Genomic DNA, 21522 nt, shown 5'->3' on the forward strand with positions numbered 1-21522 from the left:
GCTAATGTGACAAAAACGATTAGGAAAAAAGTGAGTCAACCTCTAATTCACATTTCAGGAAACACTCCAACAGAAATATTTACAGAAGATAAAAGTATATCCAAAACTCTTTGATCGATTCCTGCAGCATAACTCAAACTTTTTCTAAACTCAACTAATAGATAGATTTCTTCATTTTGAAAAAAGAAATCAAATGAACAAAAAGCACAGCTAAAGAGCACACACTCCACTGTTGCTAGCCCATTAAGTTTTATATGATACCACTGACATGAGCTTTTTAGATTTGCCAGTTACAGTTACTATGAGGAAGTATGAACTGGCACACATAAAATAAAAAGAAGAATCAGCAGCAGAGAAGTGGCTTACACTGATGGAGTGCTTTGCAAATGGCCCTCACTTTCTTTTAAGCTTCGATGAGATGAGCTGAGAAGAGTTCTGCTAATCGAAAGCTCACAGGCATTCCTGTTCATCAAGACTGCGTGACTTCATTTCTTAAAGAATTTTTTTTAAAGTAATATTCAAGAACTGAAATGAGGTGTGCAGTGAGCTTTTTAATTGATTTGCCCTGTTCCCCAGTGCACTGTGACCGCTCAGTTTGTCTGAGCCAGTCATTGGCCTGCAGAGCAGCCGATAGCAGCTGTTTGTTCATCCTTTCAGGAAGAGGAGAAAGTCCAGCATCAGTCTCACATGTGTCTCTCACAACTCTTTGTGTAAAAACTGGGATTACTTATTAGGTCCTGCAAAAGAAGATTTCCAGGTCAATGCATGTTTCAGTTTCATTATTAAATGATCTGCCAGCATAAGATTTAGTAATTCAAGTAGGTGGGATTTTTTGTTTTATTAGGACCAGTCTGTATGTGTGTTAGATGAGGATGAGTGTGTACCTGCTGGTCGTATGTTTGGCTTTGCTGCCCCAGGGAGGGGAGGCCTCGGACCCTCCAGGCTGCATGAGCCCTGATGCAGTGCGAGTGGCAGAAGAGGCGTTGGAACAGATCAACCAGGACAGGAAAATTGGATACATCTGGAGCCTCAACAGGCTCTATGATCTGCCTCACACTCCAGAACAGGTCAGGGTGAATTATGCATATGCATGCACAAAGACATGATCATGCAACAAAGGCATGCTGCAACATATTGACCAGCAGCCATATTGTTTTTATGTTAGAAAAGTCACAAAAGGAAGAAAGAAAATAGAGTTGCTTATTTATGAATGTGTCCAGGGGAAAGATGGATCTCTGTACAAACTAACCATCGATGTCATGGAGACCAAATGCCACATCACCAGTGGAAAACCGTGGAAACAATGTGAAGTCAGAAATATTGGGAATGTTCCAGTAAGTACCAAGCAATGCACATGTCACAGAACACATTATAATCTGAGACGATGTTTGAAAGTGAATATGTCAAAGATAAAAGCCTGAAATGTTTACTGGTCTATATTACCATGCCTGATATTTGAATGTATGCAAACTTTGGGCCGCACATTTTTCATGCAAATTGTGGAGGCAGAGGAAAAAATATCTTTAAAAATATGATTTGTGATTGGATTGACCCAGGTCTTCAAAATGAAAAATATGCACACATAACTACATTATAACTAGCATCTTGAAACTCCAGCATTTTTGACACTATTTGCACAGGACAATCAGGACAAAAATGATATTTTTGTGATATAAATTGTTATAATCCGGCATCAAAATTAAAGGAAATTTTCATTTTCTTTATTTTTGTAACCAAGAATGTAATGTTAAAAAGTATTCTACATGCTTTATTTTATATTGTTAGAGTCACCTCAGCACAACTATTGGCGCTGTACAAATAAACTGATCTGAAAAACTTGAATTCAAAATGAGAGTTTGAATGGTGGATTTTTTACCGGCCAATACTTTGACATTTTTTGACATATCTGTCCCAAGTTATAGATCCTGATTCATTTCACAATACCAGACTGACAAAAAATATTTAGGTCTTTTTTAAGTAAAGCTGTATAAAATTATCAGAAAGTTTGACTTAAAATACCAGAAGTTGCAGCGACAACCTTTTCAGAGTTTTAATACAGTGAGTCTTCTGTTGTCTTTGTTTTACAAAGCACTGCATTGTAATGCATACATTCATATGTTCTGCATGTATGAGCTTAGTAAAGTGTAAATAGATAGTTTTTTTTATGAATGTATGAAATTTCTTAGCTGCTGTGGTTCACCTCTTACACGTACATGTGTCTTTAGCTACTGTATAAATGTGTTTGTGTATTTCAGGTGTATGGAGAGTGTCAAGTATCTGCCTATGTTCACACTCAAGTCAAACTACAAAGCTACTCCTGTACAATTCGTGAAGGTAGATCAAAGCATCACTGAGACTCTTCTGTATTTTTGTCAACTTCACTGTATAAAACAGAAAATTATTTACAGCGTCTTAGCCACAGAAAGCAATCAGACTCTGTTTTGTTCACACAACAGTTCCAACACTGTTACATTTCTATCACCTACATCTGTCTTTTTATCTAAAGCCCTCCCTCATGTAGGAACAACTCTGCATTTTTTTTTTCAACAAATTAGCAAGACGGTGAGAAGATTCTCTGATCAAAAAACCTCAAAGAGGAAGAGTTTTCAGAATATGAGTTTGTTGTCTTTGGTGAACAGGACAGTGCAGACATTAGAGAGTGAAGTGGGGGCAGACTGAAGAATAATGACACACAGGAAATGGTGTGGGGGCAGAGAGTCAGACCCAGACCCGTGCAGTGAGGACTCTAGCCTTCAGTACTAACCAGGTGCTACAGCAGCACCTGAGCCAGCTCGATATAAACCTGTCAGGAACTAGCAAAGCTAAAAATACTGATGCACAAACATGATAAAAGGGGTGATAGTTACACTCGCAGTAGCACAGGAACAGAGCAGGAGAGGGAGAGAAAGAGAGCCAGGGTTGTTGCAAGAGACAACATCGTCACATTAGAAAGGTATAGTAATGAAACTGAGTGACACCAAGAAAAGAAGCAAAATCTGGAACCATTTCAATTTTATTGACAATACAAAGGCAGAGTGTAGAGTCTGCAAGAGAAGGATATCATATAGAGCCGGCTCCACAAACAACCTGCGCAGGCGGCTGAGAACTGTCCACCCATCAGTGCAATGGAAGGAACTGGGTGTGAGTGGAGCCCTCCAGTGGTTCACCACAAGACAGAACTCAATTGATAAAGACCTGGCAAAAATGACTGCACTTGATTTTCAACCATTTCCAGTTGTGGATGTTAAAGGATTCAGAAAGAATATTCATGCACTGAATCCTGTGTATGCAATTCCAACCAGGAAAACCCTCTCCCAAAAAATCATCCCAGGCCTATATGACAGAGAATGTGCATTTTCTTTTGTTTTGCATATTCATTTATATGTTATTGTGTTGTTGTTTGCATTTTATGACAACAATTTTATATTGTTGTTGATAATAAATTAATTAAAGCAACAAAACAACCTGAAAAGCCGGGTGGGAGCCGAAAGGGCCGGCTCTCTACAAAGAGCCGGAATTCCCATCACTAGTAAACCAGAACGGGCAGATGCATTTCTGAGGGCTGAACTATAGACTCACAAGAATCTCATCAATTTCAAGTTCCAAGAAATAAACATCAGTAGTGATAATAAACTTTGCTTAAAAAAAAAAAAAAAACTTGACCCATATCTTGATAATGACAGATTTTTCTTTTTCTATTAAATTTTAGTAAATCTCACTTTTATTAAGAAATTGGCTCTAACAGAGGTAAATAACCCATATGAAACATGGATGTGGTCTGTCTTGGTTGACATAGGGATAAAGTAAACATCTATTAAGGGTTCAATTTCTATGGTTGCTATAATTACAAATTAAAAAAAACAAAAACAAAGCAAGGGTCCAACAAACCTACAAGCATAGCTGCTCTAATAACATGATCCTCTAATAATTAGAGGGTTGGTGGTTTGAGCCCTGGCTGGTTCAGTACTGTGTGCCAATCCGAAGTTGCTCCCTGTGAAGGAATGTGTATTAATGTTAGATCAATTGGGCATAAAAGTGCTTTGGCAAATATGGCTTGTATTTAAAAAGTGCTTTGTGTGCTCAGAGTAGGAAATTGTTGTTTGAGAACAATGCCATCCACCACACAAGGGTTAACAGTGTGTACTCACTAGTGAAGTAATTCCGTTTCTCTATCTTGTCTTGCTGTGGCATTCTGGATAAATCATGTATTTTCATAGAGATTTTAGAAGAACCTAAATACAATAGTCAAGCCTAGAAGTGACAAATGAGTTGATTGATTGAGACAGGATGACCCTCAGGCTTCAGAATTTTGTTTTGACCTTTGAACCTCTTGATCCTTGTGTTCAGTTCCAGCTACTGCAGTGGTGGACACGTGCCCAGACTGTCCCACGGCCGAAAATCTGAATGAGCCCATTGTCAAAGAGACGGCCAATCTCTGCCTGCAGAGGTTCAATGAGGAGAGCCGCCTGGCCAACTACTTTACTCTGGAGAACATAACGAAAGCCAGTTCACAGGTTAAGACAGAAAAAGAAATGAAAAAGAAAAAGAAACCAAACGCAGGCAGAGAGTCAGTAAAGAAACAGGTTGAATACAAATTAAGCTTATGTGTGATTTCTTCTAAGCAAGTACTTTTAGTTTTCTATTCTTTTCAAAAGACTAGACCTAATGTAAAGCTCTTAGCAATTTTATCTGACTAGTTTTGGTCATAGTTCGCTTATTTTGACCTACCTCTGTCCTAAACTAGGCTTTCATAAATATATTTTTCAGTGGGTTGTTGGTCCGTCCTACTTTGTGGAATTCACTATAGTGGAGACAGTTTGTTCAAGGGAAACAGATGTCAGTGAACTGAGCCGCTGCACACCTATGGACTGTCAGTTTGCTGTAAGTAATGAGAAAATAATGCTCTGTTTACTCACCATATGTTCATAAAACTGGACTGCTACCAGGCTGAAGCTGAAAAACTGCCAATAATCTGCTGTTGAATGTGAAACTCCTCTGACAGTGATGAAAGAATACGCATAGATATCTTAAAGACCAGTAATGCACCTTACACTCAATTTATAATTATAATATTTGTCTTAAGACTCGGTGGTTAATTTATCATGTTTAAACCTATGTTCATGTGCCTGGTCTCACCTTTGGTGTGCTCTGTGTACTGCATCCAATCTCCACTGGCTCCAAACAAAAATCCCCCAAGCTGTAAATGCAGGCTCAGCTCTCCTTGTTTTCTCTCTTCTCAGCACAGAGGCTTCTGTTCGGGCTCACATGTGGCTCGTGAGGATCAGTTTGAAATCAGAAACCCTGGTGGCAAAAGGGATGGCTTGATTCAAGATAAGAAACCTGTAGAGGTGAAATGTGAGATCTATGAACCTCAGGTACTTGTTTGAACAACACAAGACTTAAATTATAAAAAAAAGTTCACAAATCACAAATTTGTGAACTTTAAAAAAAATAAAATAAAAAAAAGTTCACAAATCTTCACAGCCTATCACTGCACTTCTGATATTTTGATTGTTAAAGGGTTTTTAAAACACAGTTCGAAAATGTTGACAAATGCTTCATTGCTGAGCACCACCGCTCTCTTGACTATCTTCCGTTTTCAGGCTTCCTCTGTGGAGGCGCAGGCTCACGCAAAAGCAGGCAGTGTGCACACTGAACACCAGCAGCATAACCACACTCACCTGCATCCCCATGAGCACCTCCACTCAGACTCACCCAGCCCAGACATTACACTCTCCGTGTCTCAGAACCTTGGGACTGTGGTGAATCAGCCTGCCTCTCCCAGAGCTTCACCAGCAGGCAGCTCCTGCCCCGGACCCCGCAGACACAATCTGGGTTTACGGAATCTCAGGCTCTGATTGGTTGAACCTTCAGTACTCAGTCCAGAGATTGCTTTTAACCATATTGCAATTAGTTCAAGACAAGAAATGGTAACTAAAACCTTGCAATTAATACAGAAAAAAAATCTGTCTTTACTGTTCATTGATCATTTAAATAAAGTATTTATCACAGCTGGAAGTTGTATAATTTATTTCTATCAGTTTAGCAAATCGGTACTTTACCTAATCAAATAATGACCCCACTGTAGCAACTTCTTGGACACATTTTATTTTTAAAAAGTAACTCTTCTCATTTTAAGCTACATATTACTTTTGGGGGGGTTGTTTTATTTATTTATTTTACTTTATTATTTTGCAGGGGGGTATGTATGACCTCATTATTTGTTGATTTGGCCAGTTTAGCCTATTTGTAGGCTAAACAGCATAAGTTAACAAACTTATCAAGAGGCTATCACGTTTTTGATTGGCTCTCATCATATCTAAATGATAGATGTTTTTTTGTTTCCATTACCAGTTTTAGATCTGCAGACTTAAGCTTTTGAATACATGTTGGAGAGCCCAAAGCACACAAAATAGCTAGCTCTGAAATGAATTAGAAATACACCAACCCTCAGCACTTCCCAGACAGATCGGCAGTATTTAAGGCCATTCCATTGGGGGGAGAGGAGGGAGGGTGTGCATGACGTCTGCAGGATCAGATATTCCAGATAAAACCTACACTCTCAAGGACAACTTGCCGTGGTCGTATAGTGGTTAGTACTCTGCGTTGTGGCCGCAGCAACCCCGGTTCGAATCCGGGCCACGGCATAACTGCTTTCTCCAGACATTAAGCTCCCAAGTTGGAAATGCAGAATCAGCTCTGCTTGTTTTCTCTCTTCTCACAGAGGCTTCACACGTGGCTCATGAGAATAAGTTTGAAATCAGAAACCCTGGCGGCAAAAGGGGCATTTCGTTTCAAGATAAGAAACCTGTAGAGGTGAAATGTGATATCTATTGGTGCTGAACAGAGACAAGACAGAAAGATTTGCTGTTGGTCCAAAAACACAGAGACAAAACTTTTGTTTCCATATTTATCATCCCTTTCTCTGAAACACAGTAAGCAAGTCAGGAATGTTGGTATCTCGCGGTAACTCGCGATATCCTGCCTGCTCTAATGTAAAATTCTTGTGTTCTAAATCCCATAGTACTACATAAAAATTGGGAATTCTCATGGTTTTGAAAATTAATTATATTCATTATGCATATTTCAAAATTGTATACTTTATATTAGCCTACTAGATCATTATTACGATCCATTAATGAGTAATATACATTGAAACATTTAGCAGCAGAGTTGTATTTAAAACCAATAATCTGCATCTACAAAAGCATTAGCTACTTAAGCTTTTGAACACATGTTGGAGAGCCCATAGCACAAATAATATCTAGCTCTGAAATGCATTAGAAATACACCAACCCTCAGCACTTCCCAGACCGATCGGCGGTATCTCAGGCCATTCCGTTGGGGGGCTGGTGACGTCTATGGGATCAAATATTGCGGGTTAAATTGGCGTACTGAGGACAGCTCGCCGTGATCGTATAGTGGTTAGTACTCTGCGTTGTGGCCGCAGCAACCCCGGTTCGAATCCGGGTCACGGCAGTTTTTGCCAAAGTGCTTTTGTAAGAGTATGAAATCCATTACTGGTCGTATACATATTACCAATAATTATATCTCTATACGTAGGTTTTTGTAACTTTTTTCTCTCTTTTTTGTATAGCGAGTATATACCAGTAGGGATGACACGAACACAGTGAATAGATAGAGTGGCTGCAATAAGTGTGTACATATTTCCGCCTACTCCATTTCGTACTCGGTGATTGAGTTCTTACTTCACGTGAGATTTTGTTTGAGCACATACGTGTGTATGTCTATGAATATATATGTGTGTGTGTGTACACGTAGTATGTGCGCATATGTGTATGTCTATATATGGCTTTGTTTTACGAAAAAGTAAAACGTAATGTAATCATCGTCATCATCAGCTGTTTATCTATGAATATAACACTTTCTTCGGTGTGTGTGTGTGTGTATGTACCATTACACACACATACACAATCAGTTTACAAATGTATTGTAACTAATACAACCTTTAAAAAAGTTTTCTTCTCTGCTGTCATATCAGACAGCAAATTCTTTCTTTTTAGACAGTTTTAGGCTCTTGGCTGACTCGTGATGCCCACAACAGGAGAGCACTGCAGTCATCTGTGGTGAAAGTTTCGTGTGCCGTTAAGGCGGAAGCACACAGTGTGCACTGTGACAGAATGTAGGCCGGTTCAGGAGAAGAATAAACCTGGCAGACTGCCATCTCATGTAGAAATACAAATTGATATACTCATTTATAAAAGAGGCTTCTGGCTGCCAAGAACAACATGTGGTTATTTTTATCTGTCAAATGCTTTGCTACCACATCTGTGTTGACAGTTGTGTTAAAACAGACATCAACAGCCTACATAAATTGTGTTTTCTAACACATTAAAAAGATGTATGAGATGCAAAAATCACACTGGAAATAACAAGCCATACTATTCAAAACTACTGGTTTCTTCTTAATAGAAGACAAGAAAACTGAGCTAATTCTCCTCTTATTTCTGTTAACCAATCCAGTGTTACACACTTTACGATGTGTCCACATGGTGTCAGCCTTATCTCTCTTTTCACTTCAACGAGTTCACACTGGACAGTTTGTCCAGTAATCCTAAAAGATAACTTCAGAGTTTTCTCTTTTTTCCCTTTATGCTACTGGATTAACTGCTGCACTTTTGTGCTTCCAAACTGGCTGCAGGGGCTGAAATCTAACTAAACTGCCATAAAATTGCATTTGAATATTTATAGTGCTCAGAAAACTACCTGACTTTTTCTCCTAGTAGCACCATGGGAAACTTGAAGTCTCACCCATGTTTTTACAATATATCACGGATTAGCATTAAGTATTGTAAATGTTTATTCATGCCATCTCCAGGATGAATTACAGGACTTTTCACAATTGCTCAGTTATACCTAAGATTCAAGATTCAAGAAGTTTATTGTCACACTGCAAAACACAAGTGGTTACGCAGAGCAATGAAATTCTTACTTTGCAGGTTCCCTTCACACCACTAAATAACAATTAACTAAAATAAAGAATAAACCTAACCCTGAGCATGGAAAATAGCATAGAAAATAATAAATGAAGTAAAAACAAGTGCTTTGTAGCTTATGTAGCTTATGTGTGGGTGTAGTCAGAATTTAAAGTGAAAGTAGTTGCAACGCTTTCACAGTGGTTATATATAGAAAGTATGCAATATTAAAATTTTTATATTGTAAAATGTATACTGTATACCTAAAGTATATTCTCAAGAGGTCAAAATATCTGCATCTTCATTTGCAAGTATGATGCTGACATTTTAATGTTAGTAAATGCTAGCATCAAGCTGAGCATTTACTTCAAAGCAAATGTGCCAAAGTAGCCACAGTCTCACCAAAAACCAAACTAACTGTTGGTCATAGACTGTATATAAAAATGGCTACCCGTTGCTTTCTGGCCATAGCAATTTGAAACCTCAACAGTAGAATTTTGGACGCCATCTGGGTTTTTCTTTTTTGGAAATAAGAATCAGAATCAGAATCAGAATCAGAATGGGTTTATTGCCAGATGTTGAGGTTTACAACATTAGGAAATTGCTGCGGTGCTTCAGTGCAGACAATAAGAATTAAAGTGCTATGTTGAAAGAAAGATATGTGCATGAGATATACATGAGATATATACATGAGAATAAGAATTATGAGTGCTACGTAGAAAGATATATACATGAGTGCAGGTGGTGATCAGTGCCACACATGAAATGATGCAGTGACACAGCGTAGGGTCATGTGTTAGTGGCGGGGACAATCATGTGGTTATTGTTCATGTGTCCAACAGCAGAGGGGAAGAAACTGTTCTTGTGGCGAGAGGTTCTGGTGCGAATGGACCGGAGCCTCCTGCCTGAGGGGAGCAGGTCAAACAGACTGTGTCCAGGGTGAGAAGGGTCAGCTGAGATCCGGGCTGCACGCCGCAGTGTCCTGGAGGTGTACAGGTCCTGCAGAGATGGGAGTCTGCAGCCAATCACCTTCTCAGCAGAGCGCACAACACGCTGCAGTCTCTGTTTGTCCCTGATAGTGGCTCCAGCGTACCACACGGTGATGGAGGAGGTGAGGATGGACTCGATGATTGCAGTGTAGAATTGCATCATCGTCCGTGTTGGCAGGTTGAATTTCTTCAGCTGCCTCAGGAAGTACATCCTCTGCTGGGCTTTCTTGATGACGGAGGTGATGGTGGGCTCCCACTTCAGGTCCTGGGTGATGGTGGTACCCAGGAAGCGGAATGAGTCCACAGAGGTGATGGGGGTGTCAGTCAGGATGATGGGGGGGAGTGGGGCTGTGTGCTTCCTGAAGTCCACAATAATCTCCACTGTCTTCTGGGCATTCAGCACCAGGTTGTTGTGGCTGCACCAGGACACCAGACGTTCAACCTCCCTCCTGTAGGCAGACTCATCCCCGTCCGAGATGAGCCCAATGATGGTGGTGTCATCTGCGAACTTGATTAGCTTGACAGACTGGTGGGTGGAGGTGCAGCAGTTGGTGTACAGGGAGAAGAGCAGAGGAGAAAGAACACAGCCCTGAGGGGAGCCGGTGCTGATGGTCCGGGAGTCCGAGACATTCTTTCCCAGCCTCACGTGCTGCTTCCTGTCCGTCAGGAAGTCAGTGATCCACCGGCAGTTGTATCCAGTCTGTGTCTGTAGCCTTTACGCCCCCTTCTTGGTGTGATTGGACCTTTTTGCAGTATTCTTGATTGTATTTCTCTTTTAATGGATTTCTGTCATAAAAAAAAAATATGGCTTGCTGTGTTTTACAGCATGGTCAAAAAGAAAATCTCTGCATCAGTTTAGGTGAATAAAATTCCAATAATTATTTAGCATTTATTTATTACTTAATACTAGTAAGCAAATATATGTAATGTATCTTGCTACCCAAGCTTGCTAGTGTTACCTTGTAACTTAACTAACTTAACCTAAATCTCCTTCTGGCTTAAAACAAATAAATATAGCCAAAGAAAACTCAAACAAATGGTAGAATGGTACATTGAAGCTTCTAAATGTGTATTTTAAAACTATCAGGTGAATCATCATCTATATCCATCGTTTATATACAGTCTACATCACTGAAACACTTTTGGAGCCAGCTTCGAGTGGCTACTTCAGAAATCACTCTGTATTTGGCTGTTCCCCATTTGGCCTCATTCTTCAGCCTTGGATGTTGGTGCTTGCTATAGACACATCAGTTTGGGTTGATCCTAAAAGTGATGAATGATACAGCTTTTAAATTCCTCAATAAACCACAATATATGAGCTACATGACAGTGTTGCAGATATTTGGCATGAGTGTCAAAAACACCATTAAAACAAACACTGCAATAAAATCAACGGTGGTTGTTATGAGAATCAAAATTACAAACTGGAGTGACTGTAAGACTAATTTATCTCTTCAAACATATCTTTCAGTTGATCCTCTTTTTTTACCATCTATGTGACTTCACTCACTTTTACAAACAAGCACAGCAAAGACTTACATTTAATTGCACGTCCAAGCCTGCTACATAATTAACACTGGGTTGTATAAGCCTTTTATGTGCTTGGATGCTGTAACAGAGGCAGATTATATCTGTACTAATCTACCCCCAAGTGTGAAGTGAAGACAGCTTTTAATACTGCATGTTGCTACACAGCTTCAGGCACAATTGTAAATGTCATTAGCTGTCCCGCTGCTTCCCTTCTTGTCTGTCTTCTTTGTTGTGTGGCCCACATTCTTTAAAGATCTCCATTATTAATTTAGCTTAAAAGGCCCTCAAGATGTGTAAGGCTGTGCATGCATGCATGTGTGTGTGTTGTGTGGGGACTGTCTTTTAAACCTACCGTGTCTGTGTTTTTCTTGTTGCTTGTGGCTAAGACAAAAGATATCCCAGGTTCAAAGCTCCTGCTGACCTTAACAATGCATGATGTTGGTACCAAAAGAACAACAGGGCTCTGATTCACACTAAAAACTAAACTGATGAGTTAAGATAAAGCTACTGAAGTGAGCATCTTTTAGAATACCAGCTTAGTGTGGATGAATGTTGTGGTAAATAGTCTCAGACAAGGTCCTTCCTCATGGGAAAGCAAATAAATACCTGTGCCAGAATAAAATGAATTGGCCAAAAAGATATGAATGTGTTTTTTAGCAAAAAACTTGCATTTTTAGTGTTTATCCTAGATTCAAGATGTAGTATCAGGAAATAATCTGTTTCAGGTCTTAAATAATTTTCCTTCAGATTTAAAGGACTTATTATTTCCTCCTTTCTTATATATCAGTATATATCTGATGTGTATGTGGTTACTGTTAACTTCAATTTCCCCATGACTGGTGGAATTTGTTTGACTGCTCTAGTTCACTCCAAAGACATCCACGTTAGGCAGTAGATGTGAGATAGGTGACATATTTAAAGCTTGAAGTGGCTGTAGTAACCCTGAAAAAACATCCATACAAATGCTAGTCTATTTCCAAATGTAGAATACATATTTCTTCAAAAAAAAAAACTTGTATATTTTTTCACCTTTAGGTTAACAACATAACTGTCACTGAAGGTTAAAGATTTCCCTACAAGGGCACAAATATGTGACTGTGACAACCTTGCATGTTGCCTTTTGTCCTCTATGTGGACCCATGCTGTTTGTGTGAACAGTATTCAAGACCTAGTTCATGCAGGGAGCGTGTGCTTATGATGCCGCATCCCTAATCAACAGATCAATATGAAGCTGGTGACCTGGCAAGGATTAAATTGTTCTCTATCCTTTTTTAAAGAGCCTTAAGAACACATGGGGTCCCTAAGTGGGTAACTGGTTGTACTGAGCATAAATTCCTCATGCACAGACAGCAGCTGTTCATGTCTGCCAAATAGCTGCCGCGAGGGCAAGGTGGCCATGACCACAAGGGCTGAAGGATTGGTGTAATACAGCCGTCTTTTATGGAGATACCTGTCAAAATACTCCAGGCAGAATAAAAAGAAGCTCACTGATAGTTATATCAGTGAGCTGTTATAAGGGCTTCATGTGTGTTTGTTCATTTAAAGCTGAGAGGCCAGCTAATGTTCTCTGTAATTACGTGATTTGGTTTGAAGGTAATCCACCTCCACAGCATTTAGGAAGCGCTCAGTTGCTAAACGGAGGAGTTAATTTTGATGTATGAGAATGATGTTCTAATTTAACTGCACGCTGAAACACGATGATAATTAAGAAAGCAGGTGGGAATTTGGGAGATGGCAGTTTGGAGTAAATCATACCACACTGCTACAAGCCCTATTAGCAGCAGCAGCAGCACTTTGGAAATTTCCACAGAGGTGGCGTGAATGTGAATTTGTGCTGCTCCACTTCCCCACCCCTACCCGCCTGGGACCACCTTGTGGGAAGTGATGCATCTTTAACTCCTAGGGTGACGCAGATGGTGTGTGCATCAACATGACAACTGCATTAAGTATGAACACTACCCTGTCTACTGACCACATAGGTCTGTTTTCCTGGAGATACTGTTATTCCAGCTGCTTGAACACAATGTGTGGATGGCTGTCCATGAGTGTCTGAGTGCGCAAGATCTCCCTTTAATTATCAGCAACAGCAGCCTATTATTATTGTACTGATAAAATTGCTAACTAGACTACGGCTTCCTTTTTCTGGATTGTGCAGGGGTTTACACTTAAACCCCCGCGAGCCATCATTTTAGGGATTCCTACCTATAAAACCCGGAGAGCAGTCAAATGGTGGAAGTGGAAGCTAAATTGGCTAGTCATTCATATGTATATTAGGCTGTTAAGTAGGAATTCTGGAGGGAGGGGAGTGGGGGTGGGGGAGTGGAGTGTTTCAGTTTGCCATCTTGGGGAGAAATCAACACACATGGGTGTATGTCCTTTGTTGCTGACATTTATTGATAAAAACAGTACAAAAAACCAACCATTTGTACACATATTTACAAATAATTCAACATTGTCAGCAATCACTCACAATCCTGGCACTGCCATGGTACCTGTAGTCTGCATTTACCACATGTGTATCTTTTGCAGTGAACACATCGCACAGTGGCCTGATTTTTCTTGCATTTGTGTTTGACCTGACACGTGGCTCTTTTTCCAGGGCTAGGTGTGGAGGGTTCTGCCCGAAGCAACTGATCTTTTCTTGCCTTCTTCGCAGCTACATGAGAGTGAGCCAACTCTGTTGCAAGCGCCACCAGGAAGTCCACCCGTCTTTCCTTCGTCCCGGTGCATGCTTGATACAGCACATGTGCATTCAGTGCTGCCATGTCAATCATGTTATAAAACACGGCGACTGGCCAGCGCCGTGTTCCTTTGCGGACAGTGTACTCCCGAACCATCTGGTCCATCACATCCACGCCACACTTTGTTTTGTTGTAAAGGGTGACAGTGTTTGGCTTCCTTTTGGTGGTGTTATCAGTCTGAACCACGCTGTGCATGCTGCTAAGAATATAGACTGTCTTCTTCCGTTTGGCCGCATACGCCGTCAGCGTGGCAGCAGAGGTTGAAAACACCTAAGAAATAAGATAAATTGTTATTTTCATAGCCCTTTTACACACAATGAAACACATAAACATAGAACCACAAAAGACCTGCAACATACCTGAGTGGTGAATACATTGCGATCTGTCTGTCTAGTGGATTGAGGAATTTCCCTGCGAATCCTGTTGACTGTGCCGAGGATGGTGGTTTTCCGTCTAAGAAGTTTTTGTGCCAGTGAAAGCGATGTGAAAAAATTGTCCGTGGTAACATTTCTGCCCTTGTCTAGGAATGGTTCCATCAGCCTCATTACTACATTTTCAGAAAGTCTCTCCCCAGTGGGACGACTGGGGTCCTTGCCAAGATATGGGAAGACATTGCAAATGTACTTGGATTTTAGGTCGCAAGCCACCCAAAACTTGATCCCAAACTTGTCAGGTTTACTTGCAATATACTGCAGGAAACAGCACCGAGTCTTTGATGGGAAAAGCTGTTCATCAACGGTGATATGTAGACCAGGGTTGTAGCACGTGATGCAGTTGGTGACAAATGATCCCCACACACTGGAAATTGCAGCAAACTTGTCAGTCTTTGCTCGATCACAGCGGGTGGACTTGTCATCAAAGCGTAGGTGTTGCATGATGTTTTGGAAGCGGTTTCGTGCCATAGTTCCAATTATCTGTGGGTTTCCCAGGTTTGCTGACCAGCAGTCATTTACAGATGGAAGCCTGCAAACCCCCCGCAAGATCACAATTGCAATAAATGCCATTAGTTCAGGGAGGTCCATGAACCAATGAACATGCTCCGTTTGCTGTGCATGTTGAATAGTCCATTCTTGAATGCTACGAAGCATGTCAAGAGTGACGAAACACAGGAAGCTCTGAAGGCGACTCGAGATACTTCTCCTGGCCTTAGCCGTTGGCTCTTCATCTGCAGCGTACGCTTCTATTGGGGTGAAAGGGAGACAGGTCCCCACATGTTCTTCACGCCACACTGTGCCATCTTTCGCTGTCTCAGTCCCCAAACAAGGTCTCTTTTTCGGTGGAGAAGCAGTCTCCTCATCTGCAGTGTGAACAAATTCAAATTGTGAGCAAAATGGGAAGGTCAAACAAAATCACAAATGCATGCATAGATACTAATTATAATTCCAGTATCTCCTCCTCTGTATCAGAATAATGTCTGAAATATCTTACTTACTAACTACATCCACTTACTTGTTTGAAATGAAAAAGGAAATAACATGAAATGAAACTAACCGGAAGACTGATCAGACAGCTCTGAGTCCGAATCCGGCTGAACTGCTAGGTCTTCTCCATCCGAGTCACAAGGGTCGACTTCCGTCAGGATCATTTCCAAGGCCTGCTGCAGAAGACTACAGGTACCATGGCAGTGCCAGGATTGTGAGTGATTGCTGACAATGTTGAATTATTTGTAAATATGTGTACAAATGGTTGGTTTTTTGTACTGTTTTTATCAATAAATGTCAGCAACAAAGGACATACACCCATGTGTGTTGATTTCTCCCCAAGATGGCAAACTGAAACACTCCACTCCCCCACCCCCACTCCCCTCCCTCCAGAATTCCTACTTAACAGCCTAATATACATATGAATGACTAGCCAATTTAGCTTCCACTTCCACCATTTGACTGCTCTCCGGGTTTTATAGGTAGAAAGGTAGAAGCCTGGGGATGCTAGTGTCAGACTTTTTTTAAAGGTCTCTTTTCTGTTGATGTATGTTTTTATAGGGGTGTGACAAATCTGAAATAAAGCGCTGCAAAAACTTTTTAAAAAAGTATATTTGTCTTATTTCTAGTCAAAATTATCTCATTACACTTACGTCCCTATATATTACTGAAATGTTGCTCTGCAGCTGATTTTGTCTTATTTTAAGTGTTTTAAGTTGAATAGAAATAAGACAAATATACTTGGTAAGATTTTGAGTTTTTGGAGTGAGACAAAACAATGCAATGCAAACATCTAGAATAGTGTATCATAATTCCTTTTCCCAATACTGAAGCCTGTAATATTTAAAGGTTTCAAAATGATGTGTTGAGAAAAAGATATCAGAATAATAGATAAAATAAAATGTAAAAAGTTCAATTAAATTTATTCAGAAAGACTCTGAATAGAAGATGTAAACAATTATAACAAGCTACTAAGTGAGGTTTTTCTATTTTTCTTAAATAAAAACTTAGACGCCTACTGTAATTTTTAAATAACATGTTATAAGTTCCTGATGTTAATATGAGTATAACATTAAAAAAATCATGTTTTATTGTGACGGTTCCTTTTTTTAAAAAAAATATTCATAAAAATATTTATAAAAGTACGGTGTGCTTTAAAAAAAAATCACAATATATTTAACTTGTACGTTTATGTAGTAGCTTCCCACTAGGTGTTAGCAGATGTGGCCACTAGTTGGTAGCCTTGTCCTTTTTATTTAATTCAAAATCCCAGTTGTGTTCTTGCTACACCTGTAAGGCTGTGTTTCTTATTTTAATGGCAAAAAGATCAAAAGCAAGGCGTGCTATCTCTTCTTCACAATATCTCTCCAAAAATGTTAAATAACATCACAAGAGATGAAATTCAACATTTTTTAATTAATTTACTTTTTTGCTAATTGAAGGACATCGTTTTGCATCAGTCTCCAGGCAGTGCGTTTACATACAGGTTATTTTACTGCTGACCAAAGCCAGCGTTTACAGTAAACACCTGTAAATATACACGCCACTTGCATAGGTGTCATTCAGGTTATTTCCATTATAGTGTGTGTGTGTGTGTAAACAGGGAGGGGGGCAGGTTGTGGGGTGGAGGGGGCAGGTACGAGAGTTTCAGCCACTCCTCCTCATGGCCACGGCGCGTCTCTGCTCCAATGGAAACAGGCGGGATCCCCGGACTCCTCCAATCACACCTTTCCTCCATGAGGGCGGCGGGGTGGGGGGAGTCCTGAACCGGAGGCAGGACCCGACGAACTTCCACACTCGCCACAGGAAAAGTCGGGAAAACACAATCTGTCCCCGCATGACGCTGTTTGTGTCGGCCTGCGTGTGTCGTTAAAGCCGTAGCGGTGACCGTTAGCGGGCCGGCAGTTTCCCGGAGCGCCGGTGAAGTTGCGGCCGCTGTTGACGGCGGTGTGGTAGCGTCGGGACGCTTTGCCGCTATGGAGAACATTCACTGATCGGATTTGGAATTGCTTTTCTTGGATTTATCCCCGGTAAACCGAGCTGTTCCCGCATATATCCTATTGGCACCGTGGAGTAGGAATATTTGGATGAAACAAAATGCCTGGGAAAACCAAGTACAACCTCGTAGATGATGGGCACGATCTGAGGATCCCATTGCACAACGAGGAAGCATTCCAGCATGGGATCAACTTCGAGGCAAAGGTGAGTTTCCAAGTAACTTTGAAGTGGTTAGCGCAGCACTTCATTTATATTTTATTATGTCACCGAGTCTTCTTCGTTAACTAACCTGTGCCTGAATAGCGCCTTGTTTAACTCGTATATACCGTAAACAAAACAGGTAACTGGCATAAGACTCTTGGGTCTCCCGAGAATTTGTTTTGTGCTCACGCAGTAAACTTAAGTTGTCAGCTTGTCAAGAGGTAAAAGTTGCCCAAAGCTGGGCTGATTATTACCTTACTGTAGGAACTTGTGTTTGAAATTAAAGGAAAGTCAGCTTCCTTTTTCACTAATGTGCTGTACCTGTCATATTTTAGTACATTGGCAGTCTGGATGTGGCGCGGCCGAGCAGCCGAGTGGAGATTGTGGCAGCGATGAGAAGAATACGGGTGAGTGGAAGGGAGCCTGACAGGACGCCGTTTAAAATCTTGCATTTTTTCATATTTTTCCTTTTCCACATCATTTGATAGGACACGACTCCACGTTGTCCACGGTTTTTTCTTTTTCCTTTAAAATCTGTTTACTTTTCGGCATTGCGAAGCTAATTATGATGGAAGAGCGCAATGCTATTGAACTGGACCCTGAACGTAACTTTAGCTTATTATAGGCTTATAGCTTAGTTATTACTTCTAATAATGAGCACTGCAATTATGCTTCCTCTAATATTTGTACTCATTTAATTCAGAGACAGACTCAGTTGGATTTTTAAATATCAATTTTACATATAATGCTTAAATCACATGTCAGATTACCATGTGAAGCCATGTAAAACTGACTTGGAGAAGGCCACAGTGTTGTTATTTAGCATTGGTTTTGTGTGAACACACCTTGGAGTTTAAACGTGGAGCCCTTTGAGTGTCTTTGACATGTCTTGCCTGGTGGGAGGTTTGGTCTCCCATGTGCTCCATCAGTGTTTTGAAGTTTCCTTTGAAGCGGTGCACTGGAGTGTGACTCTTACCCCCTCTCCCCCCCTCTTTCTGCTGTGTAAATCCAAGATTTACAGCTTTTTCACTCCCAAAAAGAAGGCTTCATCTTAATCAGTGTGTCTGCCAATCATATTGCGGCAAGCTGATGTAGGTTGTTGGAGGTGTTGATGTTTTCGGGGACTGGTGCTGAACTTGTAGGTGGAAACGAAGTGTTAGTTCTGTCCCTATTTATAATCTTGTGGTTTTAAAGAAAATTGTGCCCCCCACACATGCTGACATTTTATTTTAAAATGCTGACACTTTTCCCTCATTAACAGACTTCAGTTTTGCTCTGCCATTGGCTCATTTCAGCAAGTTGCTCAACCTTTGAGCAGAGTTGAAAAAAAAAAACCCCTCTCGTTGGCCCTTTAACAAAGAAGTGACCTGCTCCTAAAAAGTGGACCTCCCGGAATGCTGCCATGGCAGCTGTTGTTGTTGGCAAGAAAACGAGCATTGGTTTGGCTCCTCCGGTGTGAAAATGGTTTGACACTGGCTGGACAACACAATGGAGGGAAACCACAGGTATCAAACTTGGAATGGAGATCACGTTGGGGATCGGGGCGCTGCAGGAGTCACTCTGAAGGCATTTTGTTTGAGTTGGGTTACCAGTATGCCGAAGCAGTCTCCACTCAGTGATTATGTAAGAAAACTGCACTGGAATGCCCCAGTATGTTTTGGTAAATGCAGAAATGATTGGTTTGTTTAATTACTTTTAGGGCATTCATTTACTGATTAGTACACGCTTACACCTTATGCAAAATCTGGACTTTTTAAGTAGGAAAAGAAATCACCGAAAGTAGAAACACTGTAATCTTCAGCAGGTTTATGACTGGCAGAGACAATCATGCGTCTTTGCCGTTAGTTTCACTTAGAAAGAAACAACAAAGGGAGCTATAGAGGCGCTGTCCTTTATTTATCCTTGCAGTTAGAGTTGCCCCATAAAACCAGTTCACTGTGGATTAAGGACTACAACTGGGCATCAAGCAACATTCTTGCAGCCTACAGTGTTTATTCTTGATTCTTGACGTATATTATCTATCCCTGAAAATGTTTGGTCCTTCTTCAGTTTAATTGTACAGAAAATAAAAATAAAAATCAGTGTTGTGCATTTCATTTGTACCACATCAAAACAGAGCTTTTCATTATGGAATTGATCAACTTTCCCCTCGCTTCCCAGGCTGTTACTGTTGAGCAGCTGAAGAAAGTTCCAGGGGAAGCGATTGTTGACAAAGCACAGCAAATGCACAGATTGGATGCTTCTACTCTCTGCTCCCTGAACAGCAACATAAAAGTGGAATCAGAACAATGCCTAGACAAAAGATAACATGCTAGTTTTTCCCAAGGTTCCAAGTTCTGTGGTGTTGAAATGCAGTAGTGTGATGAATAATCATAAAAGATGTGAACACAACTTCCTATTTCCCTGCCACAATTACAGTAACTGGTTTGTCTTTTATATGACAGCTACCAAACAAAGCTGACTGTTACCGGCACTCATGTTTTGTTTCTAATTGAAATGTTCGTGTAACACCGGCAGCTTGTGAAATTTGTGAAAGTTAGTCAAAATGATGCTTTCCTGCAGCTTGTGTTTTTCTTGCAAGGTTACTATCAGACTCCATTTCTGCAGTCAGTCAAAGTTTTGGACGCTGCCTGGCAACCGGTTGATGTATGGTTTCATTGTTCATTGTGTGCATGAGTCACCTGTAAGCTGGTAGCTGATAACAAACAGACAACAGTGCAGAGCAGGAAATAGGCACCTAGAATGGAGCCGAACGCAAAAACCGGCAGGATTTGACGTTTTGTTACACACACACGCGCACACATAAAAAAAACACACACGAGTAAACACACCCACTGTGTTGCACGTTGCTATTGAATGATTAATGATCTCTCCAGAAATGAATGGAGAAAAACACTTAACAGATGGGAAGAGCAGTTTTCACTTCACTTAGTGAAACTTCCCAGCTGAAAGAAATGTAATGTTGAAAAAGTTACTAATGCATTTATGAACTTTTTTCCTTTTTTTTGGAACTCAGGGTCTGTTTTGCAGTTATATAGTGAATCATCAAATGACAAAGATATATTTTAATAAAGATTTTTTTCTCCACCTGTTTTGTTAAAGCTGAAATGAGGATCATGTCACATTTTTTTCCTTTCTTCTGTTAGTGAAAAGATAGACTTGCATATACAGATTGAAAGAGCTATAAAATAAAATCCACCTAAATGCATTCTTGTCTTATTTTGCCTTTTTTCTCCCTGTCAGCTACAGACCAGTCAGAGATGAGGATCCTGTATTACATGCTGGTCTTCATAAATTAATTTTATTATTATCATAATCTGGAAAAGTGCAGCAGCAGCAGCTTATCTGGTTAAAAGAAGAGAAGACCTTTGCAGTGAATTAAAGAGATTAATTTCTCATTAATCGCCCTTTGCTGGGTTAACTGACTGTAGGAAGACTGAGCAGCATGGGATGAGAAGATTAGATGTGTCTGACGAGACATTTGTGAGGGCTGAAAGAGCACAGCGGTGGAGCTGGAGTGCGTAAAAGACAGAAATGGAAATGCTTTGTCAGTTCCTCTGGCTGTCAGGCTGAACCAGGACCTTTGTGTTCGCTCGGTGCACCAATTAGCTGGTGGCTGGAAAGCACAGTGCAAGTTTATTAGTCTGGGTTTTAGTTTGCATTTTAGCAAACTGTCGTAAAGCTTTGCACAAACTGTCCACTGCAG

The 21522-nt window shown here is 40.5% G+C and overlaps 3 protein-coding genes across 6 annotated transcripts in view; 2 read left to right on the forward strand and 1 right to left on the reverse strand.

The window, feature by feature from the left end:
* The first annotated feature begins 669 nt into the window (after positions 1-669).
* On the forward strand, positions 670-5944 carry LOC309692855 (fetuin-B). Its single transcript, XM_082511696.1, has 8 exons — positions 670-757; positions 845-1067; positions 1221-1334; positions 2256-2334; positions 4348-4514; positions 4768-4881; positions 5241-5375; positions 5604-5944. Exons 2-8 carry the CDS (start codon positions 867-869, stop codon positions 5856-5858), a joined length of 1065 nt encoding a protein of 354 aa, XP_082367822.1. The 5' UTR covers positions 670-757; positions 845-866; the 3' UTR covers positions 5859-5944.
* A 7884-nt stretch (positions 5945-13828) lies between these two features.
* Positions 13829-15819, reverse strand: LOC309692764 (piggyBac transposable element-derived protein 4-like). Its single transcript, XM_082511576.1, has 3 exons — positions 15688-15819; positions 14556-15493; positions 13829-14466 (listed from the first exon to the last, which is right to left on the reverse strand). The coding sequence occupies exons 1-3, from the start codon at positions 15779-15781 to the stop codon at positions 13918-13920; spliced, it is 1581 nt and encodes a 526-aa protein (XP_082367702.1). The 5' UTR covers positions 15782-15819; the 3' UTR covers positions 13829-13917.
* Positions 15820-17338: 1519 nt separating this feature from the next.
* The window catches only part of LOC309692846 (carboxyl-terminal PDZ ligand of neuronal nitric oxide synthase protein-like), a 272306-nt gene continuing 268122 nt past the window's right edge, over positions 17339-21522 (forward strand). For 2 of the 4 annotated variants that reach the window (XM_082511678.1, XM_082511680.1), the window contains exons 1-2: positions 17339-17819; positions 18152-18223. In XM_082511678.1, coding sequence (XP_082367804.1) covers positions 17715-17819; positions 18152-18223 — 177 coding nt within the window. In that variant the 5' untranslated portion in view covers positions 17339-17714. The remainder of the gene's footprint in view (positions 17820-18151; positions 18224-21522) is intronic. The other 2 variants (XM_082511677.1, XM_082511679.1) reach the window with 2 other exon arrangements.

Source organism: Aulonocara stuartgranti (assembly GCF_965226115.1).
Source record: "Aulonocara stuartgranti genome assembly, chromosome: 17".
NCBI classification, from domain to species: domain Eukaryota; kingdom Metazoa; phylum Chordata; class Actinopteri; order Cichliformes; family Cichlidae; genus Aulonocara; species Aulonocara stuartgranti.